Source organism: Haematobia irritans, chromosome 4 (assembly GCF_050003625.1).
Source record: "Haematobia irritans isolate KBUSLIRL chromosome 4, ASM5000362v1, whole genome shotgun sequence".
In the NCBI taxonomy this organism is placed as follows: domain Eukaryota; kingdom Metazoa; phylum Arthropoda; class Insecta; order Diptera; family Muscidae; genus Haematobia; species Haematobia irritans.
The window spans coordinates 123689619-123709697 of NC_134400.1; the positions used below are offsets into that span (position 1 = coordinate 123689619).

General features: G+C 32.7%; 1 protein-coding gene across 1 annotated transcript; it reads left to right on the forward strand.

Moving 5' to 3' along the window:
- Positions 1–255: 255 nt before the first annotated feature.
- Obp73a (Odorant-binding protein 73a) lies at positions 256–16662 on the forward strand. Its single transcript, XM_075304873.1, has 4 exons — positions 256–430; positions 527–620; positions 757–1073; positions 16303–16662. The coding sequence occupies exons 1-4, from the start codon at positions 329–331 to the stop codon at positions 16591–16593; spliced, it is 804 nt and encodes a 267-aa protein (XP_075160988.1). The 5' UTR covers positions 256–328; the 3' UTR covers positions 16594–16662.
- The last annotated feature ends 3417 nt before the right edge of the window (positions 16663–20079 follow it).

Consider the following 20079-nt stretch of genomic DNA (forward strand, 5'->3'; position numbering starts at 1 on the left):
TTACTTAAGATTTCCTTCAGCCCAACAATGTACCCATATTATTCCTCTTTAGTTACAACAAGGATTTGGATATGAAAAAATAATAGTAACACTTTCTTAAGCCCCAACTAATGTCAAATGTGTTTGTTGATTTTTAAAACTAGTTTTTAACACACTCCTGTAATAGATTGCAATTCAAGTGTTTATTATTTTGTAACATAGTATCTTGGGAAATTGGTGAAAATTTTCATTTTCATTTGTAACAAGGCTCTGTAGACAATCGGATGTAATAGCGGTTGACATAATACTCAGTGTTCATTTGGATTTTCCTATAGTTATCGGTGTTAATATGAAAACTATAGTGTCAGTGATTTCGTTGGTGATTGTGGTAAACGTTATGCAAACACAAGGATATGATGGTATTCATCAATATTACGATATAAGTAGTAAGGTAATGAAGAGTTTGTGTCTTAAATCTTTTGTTTTATAAAATTTTGTTGACTACGATACTATATGAGGATGATACAATTGTTTGTGATTATTCTAGAAAACGCGATGTTTAAATCCACCTCGAACCGCGAGAAAAGTTGAAACTTCGATAAAGGAATGTCAGGATGAAGTGCGAAATAAATTAGCTCAAGGTAATGTTTTACAAATTTTAAAATTTAGAAGTTCAGAAAAATGTAAAAATCAATATTTTTTATATATTTTCTATTATGGAGGGTTCAATTTTTTGAGTGCAGTGTTAAATTTCATTCTTTCATTATTGTTTTGCAGAAGCATATTCTATACTTAAGCATGGATTTTACAAAGTCCAGGCCTATGATCCACACGAGGACGAAATGGACTTTATTGAAACCGATCACCATGATTCAACCCATGATACGTCTTCATGGTCGGATGATGAGGAGGAGAATTTAGATGGACCCAATCACAATGGTTATGAGTATTTTCATTTTGAAAATGGAGAGGATGTGGACACACCACGCAAACGTATGGGGCGCCTTATAAAGCGAATTGCTCGTGTCGATGACATATCAAGTGGAATTTATCATCCAACGTTAGTACCATTCGAAGATAAAAGAATTGCAGGGGTAAGTGTTAAACGATTTTATAAAATTTCTAACTAAGAGTTAATGAAATTGAAATTGCGAAGAAACTATGAAGGCAAGTAAGAAATTTCTAAACTTGGGGAGAATTCAATTTTATAAAAACCCCCAAAACCCCCGTTTGAATCAGTGTGCATTGAAATTTCAAGCCAGAAGTCGTTGTGCTGCACTCAAAAAAAAGTGAACTCTCTATTTCACTAAAGCCAATTTAACTTTATTTTAGTTCATGGAATTGTTATGTTGGGAGAAAGTTTCCTTTACTCTAATAATTTGTTGCGTACGTTAGTTAAATGAACTAAAAAACGGAAAAAAAATATAAACAAATTAAGCATAATGATTTACTAAATTCGTATTTGTCACAAAATAGTTCATTATTTCTTTGAATTTGCAAATTTTACAACAAATGAGTTCATGATGAACTTCGTATGTCACTAAAGACATTCTTGCAATTTTGAACTCCAATCTTTTCCTTCAAACTACAAAATTTTCTTTAACAAGTGAAAAAATTTATTTGTGTTTAATAAATTTTCTTGAATTTGTCGAAAAATATTTACTTATTTTTGTGATATCGGCGTGATGCCAGCGTTTTTAATACTATTTAGTTAAATTTTTCCAAAAATATTCAAAATTTTCTAAAGGTTACCAAAAGTTTTCTTCCCGGTGGGTTCACTGTTTTTTTCAGTGTGAATTTTAAGAAGCTTATTTTGCCGATAATAATGGAAAATTGGTTGCAAATTATAACACCATTCAATGATTTATTTCCAATTTAAAACTATCTATGATTTTTCGATTAAACTAAATTTATACGAATAGATTTTATTGAATTAAGTTCAGTTTGAAACTGGTTTGACCCCATGATTTCTATGAATGCTGACTGGCCGTCCAGCCCCCAAGTAAGAAAGAACTAAACTTAGGGAGAACTCCATTTTATAAAACCTCCCAAAACCCCTTTTGAATTAGTGTCCATGGAAATTTCAAACCAGAAGTCGTTGTGCCAAATTTTAGGATGCTTATTTTGCCGATAATATGTTAATGGAAAATTGGTTGCAAATCATAACACCATCCAATGATTTATTTCCAATTTAAAACTACGAGTATCTATGATTTTTCGATTAAAATAAATTTATACGAATAGATTTTATTGAATTAAGTTCAGTTTGAAACTGGTTTGAATATATGATTTCTATGAATGCTGATTGGCCTGGTCAGTCAACATAGATGATGTTTCCATCTGATCTCGAATAGTTATTTACTATTCCATGAAATATTTTTTGGTATGATTTTTATACCCTCCACCATAGGATGGGGGTATATTAACTTTGTCATTCCGTTTGTAACACATCGAAATATTGATCTAAGACCCCATAAAGTATATATATTCTGGGTCGTTGTGAAATTCTGAGTCGATCTGAGCATGTCCGTCCGTCTGTTGAAATCACGCTAACTTCCGAACGAAACAAGCTATCGACTTGAAACTTGGAACAAGTAGTTGTTATTGATGTAGGTCGGATGGTATTGCAAATAAGCCATATCGGTCCACTTTTACGTATAGCCCCCATATAAACCGATCCCCCGATTTGGCTTGTGGAGCGTCTAAGAGAAGCAAATTTCATCCGATCCGGCTGAAATTTGGTACATGGTGTGAGTATATGGTCTCTAACAACCATGCAAAAAGTGGTCCACATCGGTCCATAATTATATATAGCCCCCATTCAAAGATATCCCCAGATTTGGCTTGCGGAGCCTCAAAGAGAAGCAAATTTCATCCGATCCGGCTGAAATTTGGTACATGGTGTTAGTATATGGTCTCTAACAACTATGCACAAATTGGTCCACATCGGTCAATAATTATATATAGCCCCCAAATAAACCGATTCCCCGATTTGGCTTGCGGAGCCTCTAAGAGAAGCAAATTTCATCCGATCCGGCTGAAATTTGGTACATGGTGTTAGTATATGGTCTCTAACAACCATGCAAAAATTGGTCTACATCGGTCAATAATTATATATAGCCCCCATATAAACCGATCCCCAGATTTGGCTTGCGGAGACTCTAAGAGCCAAAAATAATCTACCAAAATTTTATTGCCATAGAAAATTTTGTCAAAATTTTATTTCTATAGAAAATTTTGTCAACATTTTATTTCTTTAGAAATTTTTGTCAAAACATAAACACTATAGAAAATTTTGTTAAAAAATTATTTCTATAGAAACTTTTTTCAGAATTTTATTTCTGTAGAAAATATTGTCAAAATTTTATTTCTTTAGAAAATTTATGAAGCACCTCTTAGTTAGAGAGGAATATTATGCAAAATCATCCAAAACATCAAGAATCAGTAAAAATCTGTCATTTTTGGTAGTATCGTGTTCATAATTGTATATAGCCCCCATATAAAGCGACCCCCATATTTCAATTCTGGCTTTATAATTACCGCACAAGTGTTCATATCGGTTCGCAATAATTTCTTCCCTATATATACCGGTCAAAAACTGAATATATACGTATTTATTCGGCCTTTGTTTTGCCTAATATATATCCCCCATGGACTAACTCACAATTTAAAAGATGATGTTGAGAAGTTTTAAGATGCCTTGCCTTCGGCCGCAACCCAAGTAATTCAATTGTGCATGACCGTCTTTAGTAGAAGTTTCTACGCAATCCATGGTGGAGGGTACATAAGATTCGGCCTGGCCGAACTTACGGCCGTATATACATGTTATATTTATTTTGTTTAATGTTAATTTTAATACGAGTTGGTGGTTGAGCATATTATCCAACTGGTGTACTGGTTTGAAAACAATTTAGATAACTCTATAGAACATGGAATAGTATCCTGCAAAATAATAAAAAAATCTTATTGAACAGTTTATTTATTTAGTTCATTGTATTAAGGAAATTTATTATAACACTGAACTAATTTTTTATTGTCCGTCCATCTCGTTGATTGAATTAACAAATTACTTTACATTTGTTGCACAAGGAGCATATTAGTAGGACGGCTGTCAGTAAAGCTTGTACACTGAAAAAACGGTGAACTCACCAGGTAGAAAAATTTTGGTTAATTCTAAAAAATTTTAATTATTTCTAGAAAATTTTAACTAAGCAATATTACAAGCGCTGACATTGCACCGATATCACAAAAATAAGTAAATATTTTTGGATAAATTAAAGAAAATTTATTAGACATAATTAGTTTTTTTCACTTGTTAAAGAAAATTTTGAAATTTTGTGGTTTGAAGGAAAAATGGAGTTGCAAAGAATGTCTTTAGTGCCATACGACGTTCAAGAAGGTCGAATTTGTAGTAAAATTTACAAGTTTAATGAATTATGAACTATAAAATATACAAATTTAAAGAAATAATGTACAAATTTAGTAAATTTGTATGCTTCATTTGTGTATAATTTGTTCCTGTTTTTTAGTTCATTTAACTAACGTACGCATAATATGATGAGAATAAAGGAAACATAATAAACATAATAATTCCATAAACTAAAATAACGTTAAATAGGCTTTAGTGAAGTAGAGGTTTCACTTTTTTTTTAGTGTACGCAACCAACATAATCATACATACTCCTAGAGTTACGCAATATTCCCATGTTTATACAAAGTCGAATTTATCGTTAAACGTCGTTTGGTCGATTTTACATCAAAGTCAAATTAGTCGATTTTGAAAAATATTTAAATGCGATTTGTCAAATTTTAAGATTACAGAAAGTCGTCTTCGACTTGTCGATTTCAATTTCAATCACAAAGGTGATTGAATCAATTAAATGTTTAATTGGGAATTGAAAAAATTTCAATCACGTTTGTAATAGAACGAATTGATTAACAAATTAATTGAATCAATTAATGTGTTAATTGGCAACGTAACAAATATCAATCATTTTATTAATTGGTTTTTATTCGGTTTAATTAAATTAAATTAATTAAATCCGTTTCCAAAATGCATTAAGTGTTTAAATGAAAATTTCGGTGATAATTTTTTGTGTATAAAAAGTGATTCTGGGTTCTATATTGAATTCAAAAGTATCTGTTTTTTTTTCTCATAGCGGACCTATAATTAAGAAATTATTATTTAATGAATTGGATTATCACAAAATTCAGCAAAACTGTTTTGATGTGATCTTTTAATATTAAGTTATTATGTGTCATAATCTGTTATATTTCCAAAATATGAGAATAACTTAACGCTTTGAATAGTCACTGGTCAGTTTTGTTTTTAATGTAAATTTATTAATTGATTTTGCATGAGGCGAGAAGAATCTAAGCTATTTTGCTATTTGATGATTAAAATGTATATGGATCGTCTGTTTATGGATTTACATTTTTGTGAAGCCTATAACAATATCATATACAAAAGTTAAGATAGAAATTTTGTGAATTTGGGTATTCTATGGATATTCTTTTTATTTGTTACTGAATAAATATATGGGAAGTTAATATGTAACAATTTGTGTGGACAATTTTAAAGTTTTTTTAGTTTTTAGTAAAAATAAATTAACAAACTCACACACATGGAAATTTTAACATTTACTTGATGTATTCAAAAAAGATACAATGGAGTGATGCGATGTGATACGATTTCAAACGACCACGTTTTTTTGTGCGACATTATTTGTTATTGATTTAAATAATAATAATGTGTGAACCCCCCACGATGTGGCAACCTTTTGCCTTGACTATTTCTCTGAGTCGGTCAAAAACAGAGTTGAAAGCTTGATGAATATACTAGAAATTATTATTATTTATATATTCGATTTTTTACTCAAATAAAATTTGAACACTTGGATGACAGCTGAACCAAGACCAAAGGAGTGGATGTTGAGAAAGAGTTGAAATAAAGAGCAATTAGAACCCAGGAGTGCAATGCTTGGATCTTGTCACTATCACCCACTTGCTGCTTGTGTGCTGCCAAACACGAGTGGAAATAAAATTGTGGACTGTATTGCGGGGTTGTTGTAATCATAGCAGGAGTGAAATGACCCATCAACAGTGTTGCCAGTATTTTCCGAGCTCTTGTCCCCAAAATGGATCGCTTTTATCCCCAAAAATCCCCAATTTAATTTAAAATTCCCCATAAAAATCCCCAAGAAAATTTTGGCAAGTTTTTTGAAAAAAAGTAAACGAATAGACTCTGCTGTAGAAAATCCGTACAAAATTAAAACAAAAAAAAAAACATTTTAAATAAAATAAAAATGTGCAATTGAATGAAGATTTCAAAACACAAAACCAGGAGACGGGTGCTCAAAATATCATCCGATACCAGCCCCCATCAGAGTTAATTATTAGTATAAAGAGTCATCGAGTCATCTTATGCAAATCCTCGATCGAGAAATAAAAATGGGAGTTCGGTCAACATATAGTCAAGAAATAAAATTGACTTATCGATCAAAATGCGTTGCTGTCCCGATATGAACTCTACTCTGTATGTGCGGGATATGGGATACATGTTCAAAATCACTGATGTACGCATATGAGTCCTTACGAAATAATTTCACAATAGTAAAAAATTTCTTAGGAAAAAGAGTAAATTGTAAAGAAGCTCTTGGGCCACCCAAATAAATTACGTGGAATAAAGAGGAGAAAAGTTTTTTTTTATTTTTTTTGAGAATCTCTGTACTTCTTTAAGCCTTTTTTAAGCATGTAAAGAATTTCATATAAACCATAGTTCTTACTGTGATAATTACTCGTATACTAAACAAATATCGAAAATTCCCCACAAAAATCCCTAAATTTGTGGAAATTCCCCACCAAATCCCCAAGTCCCCAACTCAAAAATTTTGTCCCCATCCACGAAAAAATATCCCCGATTTGGGGAAAAATCCCCAATACTGGCAACACTGCCCACCAATATCAAACTGGAGTAGCGGGGACAGCGACTTGAATTCCTATGTGGTATAAAATCTCCGTATTGGAGATATTATACGCGGGTAAAAGAAGAAGAAACACAAGATATTTCAAGTGGCAATTAATCCTTTATTAAATATAGGTGGCTCACCAGTTGGTAGTCGATGTGCAAGAAGTAATTTTTGGGTTTGTACTTCAGAGGATGTATCGCTATTCGTTTTTACACATTAATTTTTATCGATATATAATTCACAAGTAACAGATCCAATTTATTTTTAAACTGTTATACATAAAATATTTCAATTTGTAACGGTTGAAAATTTTAGAAATTCAAATTTGGCAATTCATTTTTAATAATTAAATGATAAAAATTAAAAAAAAAAAAAAATAAATAAAAAAGAATGTTGTGTAAACATAAGTTTAGAAAAAAAGGAGAAATTCGCTTGTCTAAAATGTCGTTCTGGAGGAAAATATTTTTCATTGTATTTACCTTCTCTCCCTAAAGAAAAATGTACGCCATGTTGGCATTTGGATAGTCACTGTGTGGACCAAATGTATTGTGGAACATGTTTTTTAACCATTTTTGGTTTATGCGTGATTTATGTGACAACTCCTAGCATTGTTGGTAAGATCGTGTTCAACGATTTTATTTCAGGCTCACTCAGACTTTTCAGTCAATTGTGATACCACATTAACTAAGGACTTTTTTGCCTGTGGTGAAAACAGACCATTTGAACCTGCATATTCCCATATGTCATCCCTTAAAAATGGAAGAACAAGTTTCCCGATTAGTTTGTAATATAATGTGCAATCGCGTTGAAACCATGGAGTTTCAACGCGATGAAGGAACACTTCATTTTTTGTGCCAGTAAGAGGATTTATCCTGAAATCATGTAAAATCTTAAAATCTTTTGAATTTTTTTCCAGAAGGACTATCTTATTATTTTATCCTTCGTAATATTCTGAAGGATATAGTTGACCTACTTAAAGCCAAATATTGCTTCAAAATGTATTTCGAGGTAAATTCCATACTTTTTAACAAATAGTTTCTCAGTTTGAAAAAACCAGGAGGGTGCAACAAAGTGTGCCGGGTTCTGCCAGAATATTATAATTTCTAATAATTCATTTAAAATTCAGTCTGTTTATTGAGAAACCTTTAATGATGTATAAACATTTTGTACTTTTGTTAATAGCATATAAGAACAGAAACACTGCTCAAATTGAAAAAAAAAAAACACCAAAAGCACTAAATTGAAACACCGAAAATCACAAAGTTGAGTTTTTTTTTGGAAAAGCACACTAAAGAGGCGATTTGGAGCTTTTTAGAAGTCAGAAAGCACCAACCACTGCGTTTTTAGGGCGACATTGCCATTATCATAGTGCAAGTATAGCAAGTCCTTTGTCTTTCCTTTCTCGTTTAAACTTTTTTTAAACTGCATGAGTGTGAACTAACAAAACTACAAGAAACAATTTCTAGGAATATTTTCCATGATGTTTTCTTTGCTTTAAGTAATTTTAGTTAAATTTCTTTATTTACAAGATATTACATAAAAACCCTATATTAACTAATTTTACAATAGAAATGTTGTGTAACGACCGTTAGGTTAGGTTAGGTTATGTGGCAGCCCGATGTATCAGGCTCACTTAGACAATTCAGTCCATTGTGATCCCACAGTGGTGAACTTCTCTCTTATCACTGAGTGCTGCCCGATTCCATGTTAAGCTCAATGACAAAGGACCTCCTTTTTATAGCCGAGTCCGAACGGCGTTCCACATTCCAGTGAAACCACTTAGAGAAGCTTTGAAACCCTCATAAATGTCACCAGCATTACTGAGGTGGGATAATCCACCGCCGAAAAACTTTTTGGTGTTCGGTCGTAGCAGGAATCGAACCCACGACCTTGTGTATGCAAGGCGGGCATGCTAACCATTGCACCACGGTGGCTTCCTAAACGACCGTTACCGTCCATCATAATTCTAGAGATGGAAAGTTACATGCATAAGAAGTATATACGGCCGTAAGTTCGGCCAGGCCGAATCTTATGTACCCTCCACCATGGATTGCGTAGAAACCTCTACGAAAGACTGTCATCCACAATCGAATTAATTGGGTTGTGGTATCTTAAAACTTCTTAACATCATTTTCTAAATTGGGAGTTAGTCCATACGTGGAATATATTAGACAAAAAAGGTATGTATAGGTAAGTCTACAAATAATTACGAATCGATATGGACTTTTGCACGGTACGTAGAGAGCCAGAATTGAAATATGGGGGTCGCTTATATGTGGGCTATATACAATTATTTATCTGAGGGCTATATATAACTATAGACCGATATGGACCTAATTAGGTATGGTTGTTAACAGCCATATACTAGCACAATGTTCCAAATTTCAACTGACTCGGATGAAATTTGCTCCTCCAAGTGTCTCCAAAACCAAATCTCGGGATCGGTTTATAAGGGGGCTATATATGATTATGGACTGATATGGACCACTTTTGGCATGGTTGTTAAATATCATATACTAAAATCACGTACCAAATTTTAACCGAATCGGATGAATTTTGCTCTTCCGGAGGTCAATCTGGGGATCGGTTTATATGGGGGCTATATATAATTATGGACCGATGTGAGCCAATTTTTGCATGTTTGTTAGAGACTATATACTAACACCATGTACAAAATTTCAGCCGGATCGGATGCATTTTGCTTCTCTTAGAGGCTCCGCAAGCCAAATCGGGGGATCGGTCTATATGGGGGCTATATATAATTATGGACCGATGTGGACCAATTTTTGAATGGTTGTTAGAGATCATATGCTGACACCATGTACCTAATTTCAACCGGATCGGATGAAATTTGCTTCTCTTAGAGGTTCCGCAAGCCAAATCTGGGGATCAGTTTATATGAGGGCTATATATAATTATTGACCGATATTGACCAATTTTTGCATGGTTGTTAGAGACCATATTCTAACACCATGTACCTTATTTCAACTGGATCGGATGAAATTTGCTTCTCTTAGAGGCTCCGCAAGCCAAATCTGGGGATCGGTTTATATGGGGGCTATATATAATTATGGACCGATATTGACCAATTTTTGCAAGGTTGTTAGAGACCATATACTAACATCATGTACAAAATTTCAGCCGGATCGGATGAAATTTGCTTCTCTTAGAGGATCGGCAAGCCAAATTTGGGCATCCGTTTATATGGGGGCTATACGTAAAAGTGGACCGATATGGCCCATTTGCAATACCATCCGACCTACATCAATAACAACTACTTGTGCCAAGGTTCAAGTCGATAGCTTGTTTCGTTCGGAAGTTAGCGTGATTTCAACAGACGGACGGACGGACGGACATGCTCAGATCGACTCAGAATTTCACCACGACCCAGAATATATATACTATATGGGGTCTTAGAGCAATATATCGATGTGTTACAAATGGAATGACAAAGTTAATATATCCCCATCCTATGGTGGAGGGTATAAAAAGAGTGAAGTGAACCCACCGGGAAAGAAAATGTAGGTTAATTTTAGAAAATATTAACTGCACTGTATTACAGACGCCGATATCACGAACATATTTAAGTAAATATTTTTTGTCGAGTTGAAGAAAATTTATTAGACATAATTGTGCTTTACTTTTTATTTGAAAAAAATGGTGTTAAAAATTGCAAAAACGTCTTTAGCGCAACGATGGACGCAGTTTTGGTAAAATTTACAAATTTTAGCAATTTCTAGGAAATACAAATTAAGTATATATTTATAATTTTTTTCATGTCTTTTAAGTTAATTTAACTGACGTAGACAAAAAATATTGAAGTGAAGGATACTTTCACATATTGGGAAAATTTTGAACTAAAACATAATAACATAATTTTCATGAACTAAAATAAAGTTAAATTGGCTTTAGTACACTGGAGGATTCACTTTTTGTGAGTGTCTGTTAAACAAAAAATGTGTATAATGATTGGGGGCTATTATACTGAATCTGATTTTAAACAAAGACACTTGGTCGCATTTGATCAACAAGTGTCATATTCAGTGCGTTATAATCTTGTTAATATTCGGATAACTTTCGTAAAATACTTCCAATGTATTCCAAGTGATCTAAAATCTAAAATATTTCGCATATAGTATCACGATTGTGTGTAGATAAAACTGTTACGTTTATAAAAAGTTTAAAATTATACTACCAGGTACTGGTCTTTTTGGAGAATTTAATACTTAATCTGCCCAATGTCCTCACATGGGGACACTCTTTTTTCAAAAAAGTGTCAATTTTTTCTTTAAATCTTTTTATTTAGACGTTACTAAGTTAATAAAACCCCATAAAATCAATTTTTGTTCGGCAGTTTCATTTTTTGGCGTTAATGCACGGATGAAAAAGACTGTTTTTCATATGTTTGGCTATAAACATTATATGTTTGGAACACAAATTTTTAGACACAATATTTTTGAGTGCAAGCATATAATGTTCATAAACTAGCATAACATGTTTGGGACATAAAATGTTTGTAAATATAATATCATCCAAGCATATATATAACATATATTAATTTAGAAATAGCCTACACGGTTGAAAAAGACTGTTTTTCATATGTTTGGCTATAAACATTATATGTTTGGAACACAAATTTTTAAACACAATATTTTTGAGTGCAAGCATATAATATTCATAAACTAGCATAACATGTTTGGGACATATATGTTAATATGTTAGAACATATTATGTTTGGGACATAAAATGTTTGTAAATATAATATGCTTGAATGCAAACATATATTAATTTAGAAATAGCCTATTAACATATATGTTTTTAGTAGCTTGGAGCGCTATTTAACAGGGAGCGATATTGAATTAAGTTGGTGGTTGTTGCTTGTTATTACAAAATTAACATTTTATTTTTCCTTGGGCAATTGATCAGCTACTTCTTTGATCCTTACAAACTGTGTGGTCCGCTGTTCGAGTCCCCGTCCGGCAAAAGGTAAAATTAAAATAAAAAAAATCATACAATTGAATAATTTCTTCTACAATGTTTGTATTACAGAAAAAGGTGCTAAGAACTAAAAAATCTCGTGGAAGTGAGAAAGATGTGGGGGAATATACAATTGGGCAGAAACAAAATTTTGAGCATTCAGGTCGAAAACCTATGTTGTTAACACCTATATTACCTGTTTATTTTCATAATTCATTATGATTGTAAATATATAAATAAATAAATAAAATTTTGAGCACAATATTGTTTGGGAGAATTTTTTTTAAGCATATAATATTTTTGGGTGCAAAATGCTTCCAAACATATTATATGTTCACATAATAACATATTGTTTTTTGGAAGACAACATTATTGAATTTGGATGCAAAAATACAAAATGTTTGGAACTTAGACTACCCAAACATATATTGTTTAGACCAATATGCTTTCAAACATATTATATATTGGAAGAGATCAAACATATAAATGTTTGGGCAATACCCAAAAATGTATATGCTTGAAGCAAAATATGTTTGGGAGTATATGTTACAGAAGCGATTTTTTGTGAGCGTGTATAAACATATATGTGTTTAGTAGCTTGGAGCGCTATTTAACAGGGAGCGATATTGAATTATGGTGGTGGTTGTTGCTTGTTATTACAAAATTAATATTTTATTTTTCCTTGGGCAATTGATCAGCTACTTCTTTGATCCTTACACGGTTGAAAAAGACTGTTTTTCATATGTTTGGCTATAAACATTATATGTTTGGAACACAAATTTTTAAACACAATATTTTTGAGTGCAAGCATATAATGTTCATAAACTAGCATAACATGTTTGGGACATATATGTTAATATGTTAGAACATATTATGTTTTGGACATAAAATGTTTGTAAATATAATATGCTTGGATGCAAACATATATTAATTTAGAAATAGCCTATAAACATATATGTGTTTAGTAGCTTGGAGCGCTATTTAACAGGGAGCGATATTGAATTAAGTTGGTGGTTGTGGCTTGTTATTACAAAATTAACATTTTATTTTTCTTTGGGCAGTTGATCAGCTATTTCTTTGATCCTTACAAACTGTGTGGTCCGCTGTTCGAATCCCCGTCCGGCAAAAAGTAAAATTAAAAAAAATTATAAAATATAACAATTTCTTCTACAATGTTTGCATTACAGAAAAAGGTGCTAAGAACTAAAAAATCTCGTGGAAGTGAGAAAGATGTGGAGGAATATACAATTAGGCAGAAACAACATTTTGAGCATTCAGATCGAAAACCTATGTTGTTAGCACCTATATTACATGTTTATTTTCATAATTCATTATGATTGTAAATATATTTATATATAAATAAATAAATAAATAAAATTTTGAGCACAATATTGTTTGGGAGAAATTTTTTAAGCATATAATATTTTTGGGTGCAAAATGCTACCAAACATATTATATGTTCACATAATAACATATTGTTTTTTGGAAGACAACATTATTGAATTTGGATGCAAAAATACAAAATGTTTGGAACTTAGACTACCCAAACATATATTGTTTAGACCAATATGCTTTCAAACATATTATATATTGGAAGAGATCAAACAAATAAATGTTTGGGCAATACCCAAAAATGTATATGCTTGAAGCAAAATATGTTTGGGAGTATATGTTACAGAAGCGATTTTTTGTGAGCGTGTACAAACTGTGTGGTCCGCTGTTCGAATCCCCGTCCGGCAAAAGGTAAAATTAAAATAAAAAAAATTGAATAATTTCTTCTACAATGTTTGTATTACAGAAAAAGGTGCTAAGAACTAAAAAATGTCGAGGAAGTGAGAAAGATGTGGGGGAATATACAATTAGGCAGAAACAAAATTTTGAGCATTCAGGTCGAAAACCTATGTTGTTAGCACCTATATTACCTGTTTATTTTCATAATTCATTATGATTGTAAATATATAAATAAATAAATAAAATATTGAGCACAATATTGTTTGGGAGAATTTTTTTAAGCATATAATATTTTTGGGTGCAAAATGCTTCCAAACATATTATATGTTCACAAAATAACATATTGTTTTTTGGAAGACAACATTATTGAATTTGGATGCAAAAATACAAAATGTTTGGAACTTAGACTACCCAAACATATATTGTTTAGACCAATATGCTTTCAAACATATTATATATTGGAAGAGATCAAACATATAAATGTTTGGGCAATACCCAAAAATGTATATGCTTGAAGCAAAATATGTTTGGGAGTATATGTTACAGAAGCGATTTTTTATGAGGGTGTGGGTTAAAACGCATTGTAAAGATCCCAAAAAGTGGAATCACAGAAAAAAGTAAACTGTTTTATAGCAATAAATTGTACTTCATATTTTGCATTGTTAAACCAGGAAAATTTAATGCCATGGTGTACTTTTTAACTACAACTCACGAAATTACACCCTCTCATAGAAGCAAAAATAAACTAAAAGTAAAGAACAAAATCATTGGTGCCAATTTAACCATATTGTAGTTCATATTGTAGTTCATTCTGTACGAACATTTTCTTTTGCGTTAGTTCATATTAAACTTATATGTGCGGTCATTGAACTTTATACCCAAGTTTAGCTCATAAAATGATAGGGACATACGTAACAAAAGGAAATTTTCATTGGACTGTGGAAAAGGTCGAAAATAATAATAAAATTTATTTACAAACAAATATTTTTTTTACAATAAAAATAAATTAAATTTAGCGGATTTTTTTCGGTGAATTTATTCAATTTTCTCACGATGTAGTTCATATTTCCTATAAAACAGTCAATCTTTTTCAGTGGAGATACAGCTTGTTTTACATATTAATCTCTATTAGTTTTATAACATTTTGGAATTATTATGTGTATACACCCAGAGAAGGAATATGATCACCTCAAACATGTTTTAAGAGCAAAATGTTTTTTTTGGGTGGTGACCATGTAACATGGTTTTCGCAACCATGTTATATTCTCGGAAATCATGTATATGATTTCGGCAAGCAGGTTATATTTGACGACAAAATAACATTTTAGTGACAAACATGTTACATGGTCACCATATAAAAATAACATTTTGCTCTTGAAACATGTTTGAGGTGATCATATTCCTTCTCTGCGTGTAATATATTATTCATTGAAAAATTGTGTTCATTATTTAATTAGACGCATAATTAAAAAAAAAATATTTCCTATAAAGCAGTCAACCTTTTTCAGTGGAGCTTGCTTGTTTTACATATTAATCTCTATTAGTTTTATAACATTTCGGAATTATTATGTGTATATAATATCATTCAGTGAAAAATTGTGTTCATTATTTAATTAGAAACATAATTTTTTAAAACTTCAACTAATTAAGATTTAAGATAAAACAGAAAAGACCAAGAACTTTCAACTCACCCACAATGTTCTAGAATAGAAAAACAAACCATTAGACAGATTCTTCCATAAAAACGATTAAAGAAGAATAATTAATATCAATGTTAGGAATAAAATGAATATTTGCCAGATGATGTATTTCGCTGCTATCATAATCAACAATTCATCATGTATTACTACATTGTAATTGCGTTGTGATGCTATCTGATGACTGGATATCATTACCACGTTTGAGAGTTTTGTTGAACAATTAAAGCCCAAAGTCAAGAAAGAAGACATATTTATTAGTTACACGCAAACTATAGATAAGTAAGACAAAGTCAGGGCTTAATTCTTTGGGTTTATCAATTTTAGTACTTGGTTATTTGAAAATGTGATAAAGAACAACACTGTGTTACATTGGTGCTTTAAATTGTGGACCTTATATCAAATGGAAGGCTGTAGATTTCCCTTAAGGCGTTCTCATTCAGATACCAAGAATGTCAACGCGACGAGTATTACTGTCAACATGTTGACAGTAATATGCGTCAGTGCCAGCTGTTTGGTGTTCCAAACCTATGTTACCTTGCAGTTTGACGTATTCCCTAAGTTTTCTACAATCCCTTTTGCCATGTATATCGGTATAATGTCTTCTCCCGAATAATAGAGGAAATCTACTCAAAAGAGGGGTTGTCTTGGCAAACACACCCTGCATTTGGTATCGTTAGTAACTTACATAAAGTACATCTCGTTGGGGATTCCTTACTTGTTTTGTTATTTCTTGCAAGATGAACGATATATAATATTTTAAAATATTTGTAAGCTGGTGTATTAAAAAAAATAATTGCATTTCTGAATTTTTTCACACATTATAAATAGTATTTATTTACATTTCTAATTTGTGTATAAATATTTTTTATTAAATCCACAATAAGTAATATAAACGTTTTAATTTAATCATTTTTGTTTTTAACCCCACAACCTTTGTTTCGTTTCAGTGTCTTTTGCATTGCATCTATGCGAAAAATAATGCCATTGATAAAAAAGGCTGGCCTACTTTGGATGGTTTGGTGGATTTCTATTCGGGTGGCGTGAATGAACATGGCTTCTTTATGGCCACCCTGAAATCAGTGAATTTGTGTCTGAGAGCAGTCACCCATAAATATCATGTGAATCGTTATAAGCTGCCGGAAAAGGGCGAAAGTTGCGATTTGGCTTTTGATGTTTTTGACTGCATTTCGGATCTAATTACGGGATATTGTATGGATCAATACAAAACATGGCCATAATAAATAATTGTTATATGATGTTGTTAAAATGTTTGTAAATATACCTGGAAATAAACAAACCAAATATAAGCATTTTTAAGAGATTTTTAGTGAGTTGGAATTTGCGAAGGTTTTACTATATCCTCAACTATTCATTTCTCCTGAACGGACTCTGAATGGTACAAGTTCTTACCGATTACTTTTATAACCCTTATATAAAATTGGTGGGAATCACTTATTTGCTCCTCCACGAATTAGCCTTAGTCACTATTGTAGACGAATTTTCAAATGTTTGACAAAAAAATTTCAAATATTGAACTCGTCAGTTTGCCGGTTGAAATGAAAGTCGTTGTTGGATTATGGATATTTCCCCGCTGTGAAAATATTCATAACCGAACATTATCTTCATTAGAAATAAATAAAATAAAATTATTACCATTCGGACTCAAATCGATACCGTACGTTATTGATGGTTAGCCAACCCCGTATGGTACAATATCAATACCGAACGGTACAAGCGGTACGCAAAGCATGAAAGAACCATGTGGTATTATGAAAATACCAACATGGTATTGAAAATAATACCTAAGCGGTATTAATATTTATACCATAAAGGTATTGATGTATAAACAGTGCGGTATTACCAAATAATACCAATACATTATTAAATATTTATTTATTCTTTCTTTTTTCTTTAATGTATTTAATATATAAAATACATACATATACCTCATTTTTATACCCTCCACCATAGGATGGGGGTATATTAACTTTGTCATTCCGTTTGTAACACATCGAAATATTGCTCTAAGATCCCATAAAGTATATATATTCTGGGTCGTGGTGAAATTCTGAGTCGATCTGAGCATGTCCGTCCGTCCGTCTGTTGAAATCACGCTAACTTCCGAACGAAACAAGCTATCGACTTGAAACTAGGCACAAGTAGTTGTTATTGATGTAGGTCGGATGGTATTGCAAATGGGCCATATCGGTCCACTTTTACCTATAGCCCCCATATAAACCGATCCCCAGATTTGGCTTGCGGAGCCTCTAAGAGAAGCAAATTTCATCCGATCCGGCTGAAAATTGGTACATGGCGTTAGTATATGGTCTCTAACAACCATGCAAAAAGTGGTCCACATCGGTCCATAATTATATATAGCCCCCATATAAACCGATCCCCAGATTTGGCTTGCGGAGCCTCTAAGAGAAGCAAATTTCATCCGATCCGGCTGAAAATTGGTACTTGGTGTTAGTATATGGTCTCTAACAACCATGTAAAAATTGGTCCACATCGGTCAATATTTATATGTAGTCCCCATATAAACCGATTCCCCGATTTGGCTTGCGGAGCCTCTAAGAGAAGAAAGTTTCGTCCGATCCGGCGGAAATTTAGTATTTGATGTTGGTATATGGTCTCTAACAACCATGCAAAAATTGGTCCACATCGGTCCATAATTATATATAACCCCCATATAAACCGATCCCCAGATTTGGCTTGCGGAGCCTCTAAGAGAAGCAAATTTCATCCGATCCGGCTGAAAATTGGTACATGGTGTTAGTATATGGTCTCTAATAACCATGCAAAAATTGGTTCCATCGGTCAATATTTATATGTAGCCCCCATATAAACCGATTCCTCGATTTGGCTTGCGGAGCCTCTAAGAGAAGAAAGTTTCGTCCGATCCGGCGGAAATTTAGTACTTGATGTTGGTATATGGTCTCTAACAACCATGCAAAAATTGGTCCACATCGGTCCATAATTATATATAGCCCCCATATAAACCGATCCCCAGATTTGGCTTGAGGAGCCTCTAAGAGAAGCAAATTTCATCCGCTCCGGCTGAAATTTGGTAGATGGTGTTAGTATATGGTCTCTAACAACCATGCAAAAATTGGTCCACATCGGTCCATAATTATATATAGCCCCCATATAAACCGATCCCCAGATTTGGCTTGCGGAGCCTCTAAGAGAAGCAAATTACATCTGATTCGGCTGAAATTTAGCACTTGATGTTGGTATATGGTCTCTAACAACCATGCAAAAATTGGTCCACATCGGTCCATAATTATATATAACCCCCATATAAACCGATTTGGCTTGCGGATACTCTAAGAGCCAAAAATAATCTACCAAAATTTTATTGCCATAGAAAATTTTGTCAAAATTTTATTTCTATAAAAAATTTTGTCAACATTTTATTTCTTTAGAAATTTTTGTCAAAACATAAACTCTATAGAAAATTTTGTTAAAAAATTATTTCTATAGAAATTTTTTTCAGAATTTTATTTCTGTAGAAAATTTTGTCAAAATTTTATTTCTTTAGAAAATTTATGAAGCACCTCTTAGTTAGAGAGGAATATTTTGCAAAATTATCCAAAACATCAAGAATTCTACCAATCAGTAAAAAAATTGTCATTTTTGGTAGTATCGTGTTCATAATTGTATATAGCCCCCATTTCAATTCTGGCTTTATAATTACCGCACAAGTGTTCATATCGGTTCGCAATAATTTCTTCCCTATATATAGCTGTCAAGAACTGAATATATACGTATTTATTCGGCCTTTGTTTTGCCTAATATATATCCCCCATGGACTAACTCACAATTTAAAAGATGATGTTGAGAAGTTTTAAGACGCCTTGCCTTCGGCCGCAACCCAAGTAATTCAATTGCGTATGACCGTCTATAGTAGAAGTTTCTACGCAATCCATGGTGGAGGGTACATAAGATTCGGCCTGGCCGAACTTACTTGTTCATCTTATTATTTTCTAAAAGTTATTCTCAAGTTATACTCTAAATTCTCTGTCCCATCGCAGGTACTGCATGCCTCAAGTTGTTTGCTGTGAGATTTGGAAAGCTTTTGTAAAGGGTGATTTGTTAAGAGCTTGATAACTTTAAAAAAAAAAAAAACGCATAAAATTTGCAAAATCTCATCGGTTCTTTATTTGAAACGTTAGATTGGTCCATGACATTTACTTTTTGAAGATAATTTCATTTAAATGTTGACCGCGGCTGCGTCTTAGGTGGTCCATTCGGAAAGTCCAATTTTGGGCAACTTTTTCGAGCATTTCGGCCGGAATAGCCCGAATTTCTTCGGAAATGTTGTCTTCCAAAGCTGGAATAGTTGCTGGCTTATTTCTGTAGACTTTAGACTTGACGTAGCCCCACAAAAAATAGTCTAAAGGCGTCAAATCGCATGATCTTGGTGGCCAACTTACCGGTCCATTTCTTGAGATGAATTGTTCTCCGAAGTTTTCCCTCAAAATGGCCATAGAATCGCGAGCTGTGTGGCATGTAGCGCCATCTTGTTGAAACCACATGTCAACCAAGTTCAGTTCTTCCATTTTTGGCAACAAAAAGTTTGTTAGCATCGAACGATAGCGATCGCCATTCACCGTAACGTTGCGTCCAACAGCATCTTTGAAAAAATACGGTCCAATGATTCCACCAGCGTACAAACCACACCAAACAGTGCATTTTTCGGGATGCATGGGCAGTTCTTG

What these genes read in the sequence shown, in the direction of transcription:
- Obp73a (XM_075304873.1), top strand. Translation starts at nt 329, where the DNA reads ATGAAAACTATAGTGTCAGTGATTTCGTTGGTGATTGTGGTAAACGTT. An exon ending in ATTACGATATAAGTAGTAAG is followed by an intron (nt 431 to 526) that starts GTAATGAAGAGT and finishes TGATTATTCTAG; the next exon opens with AAAACGCGATGTTTAAATCC. An exon ending in AAGATAAAAGAATTGCAGGG is followed by an intron (nt 1,074 to 16,302) that starts GTAAGTGTTAAA and finishes GTTTCGTTTCAG; the next exon opens with TGTCTTTTGCATTGCATCTA.